The 1,699-nt window shown below is 36.8% G+C and overlaps 1 protein-coding gene across 1 annotated transcript; it reads right to left on the reverse strand.

The window, feature by feature from the left end:
• Nucleotides 1-326: 326 nt before the first annotated feature.
• Nucleotides 327-1,265, reverse strand: LOC135231827 (olfactory receptor 5W2-like). Its single transcript, XM_064289022.1, has one exon. It carries the CDS (start codon nt 1,260-1,262, stop codon nt 327-329), a length of 936 nt encoding a protein of 311 aa, XP_064145092.1. The 5' UTR covers nt 1,263-1,265.
• Nucleotides 1,266-1,699: the final 434 nt, after the last annotated feature.

The raw sequence follows: 1,699 nt of genomic DNA on the forward strand, positions 1-1,699 counted from the left end.
TACCATAGAATTCAAGGCATTTAGACGTATAATAGGCACTTACCAAATAATCAATAAATTTCAGACAAAATAAATTAATGCATAAATAAAAGATGACCAAACAAAAAGTTGACAAAGTAAGAAGAATTTGGAAACTTTTCAACACAGAGGGAGTACATATATCAATTCAAGACACGTAGTAACACATGGCATATCTGGGGAACAGAGCAGGTATATATATCTGGAATATAGTATAAGTACTTATTGGAATGCACCAAATTAGTTGAAACAAATTCAATTTCCACATATTATAAAGAAACATTGGGAGAAAATAAATACATCATTTTTCAATAAAACCATCTTTTATTTTTAAGTTTCTTAAGAGCCTCTTTCACATCTTTGTTTCGTAGACTGTAAATCAGTGGGTTTAACATGGGGATGACAAGGGTATAAAACAATGAGGTCATTTTGTCTCGATCTAGAGAGTAGGCAGAACTTGGTCGGAAATACATGAAAAGTCCTGTTCCCTGGAAAATTGCAACAGCAATTAAGTGAGAGGTGCAGGTGGAGAAAGCTTTGAACTTTCCCTCAGCAGAGCGGATCTTTAAGACTGAGAGAATGATGTAACAGTAAGAGACAAGAACTCCTGAAATGGAACTCAGTTCTATGAAGCCAAAAACAGTGAATAATGCCAGCTCATTGACTTGAATATCAGAACAGGAAAGGAGGAGAAGGGGAGGTAAGTCACAGAAGAAATGATTAATTTCATTTGACCCACAGAAACATAAGCGGAAAGCTAACGTCATATCTATCAAAGCATCCACCATGCCTACCAGGTAAACCCCAGCCGTGAGGACGGAGCACACCCTGCTGGACATGTTGACTGTATACAGCAAGGGATTGCTAATGGCCTTGTACCTATCAAAGGCCATCACTGCCAGCAGGAGGCACTCAGAATCTCCAAAGATACAGAAGATGAAGAATTGCAGAGCACAGCCATAGAAGGAAATTGACTTGTCTTTAGTTAAGAGGTCCACCAGCATCTTGGGTCCAACTGCTGTGGAATAACAGAGGTCACAGAAGGAGAGGTGGCTGAGGAAAAAGTACATTGGTGTTTGAAGCTGGGAGTCCATTCTAATTAAAATGATCATTCCAAGATTTGTCACAAGAATAATGAGATATGCAGCCAGAAATATAGCAAATATGGTCGCTTCAATCTCAGGGTTGTTAGTAATTCCCAAGAGATGGAATTCAGTGAAGGAGGAACAATTTTCTTCATCCATCCTTCTTTGTTCTTTTTCTAAATGACTAAGAAAAAATCAAGAAAATAATACATCAGGGTTTACCTCTGCTGAACACGCACGAAACCTTGTCTGTAAAGCAGAACACTTTCTCTGAATTGTCTTTATCCTCAGTAACAGGTCAAGATAAATGTCACTGTTAAAGAGCCATTTTTATGTTATCGATAAAAACTAAAATGTCTGGAACATGAAGTTCAAAAACTGATTATAAATCTATAAATCTTTCTTGACACTTGTCATTTGCATTTGCCTCTATTGTCCTATCTCAGACAGTAGATTTGAATAAACTTAAACCTCACAACACATTGAAAATGACATAAAGAAACACAAACATTAGAAAGACCAAGCCAGAAGATACAGGCTTAAACTTCTGACTTGTGTTAAAAGAAATACCCTTTTGAACAAAAAAAGTGATCACA

Source organism: Loxodonta africana, chromosome 7, assembly GCF_030014295.1.
Source record: "Loxodonta africana isolate mLoxAfr1 chromosome 7, mLoxAfr1.hap2, whole genome shotgun sequence".
Lineage (NCBI taxonomy): Eukaryota > Metazoa > Chordata > Mammalia > Proboscidea > Elephantidae > Loxodonta > Loxodonta africana.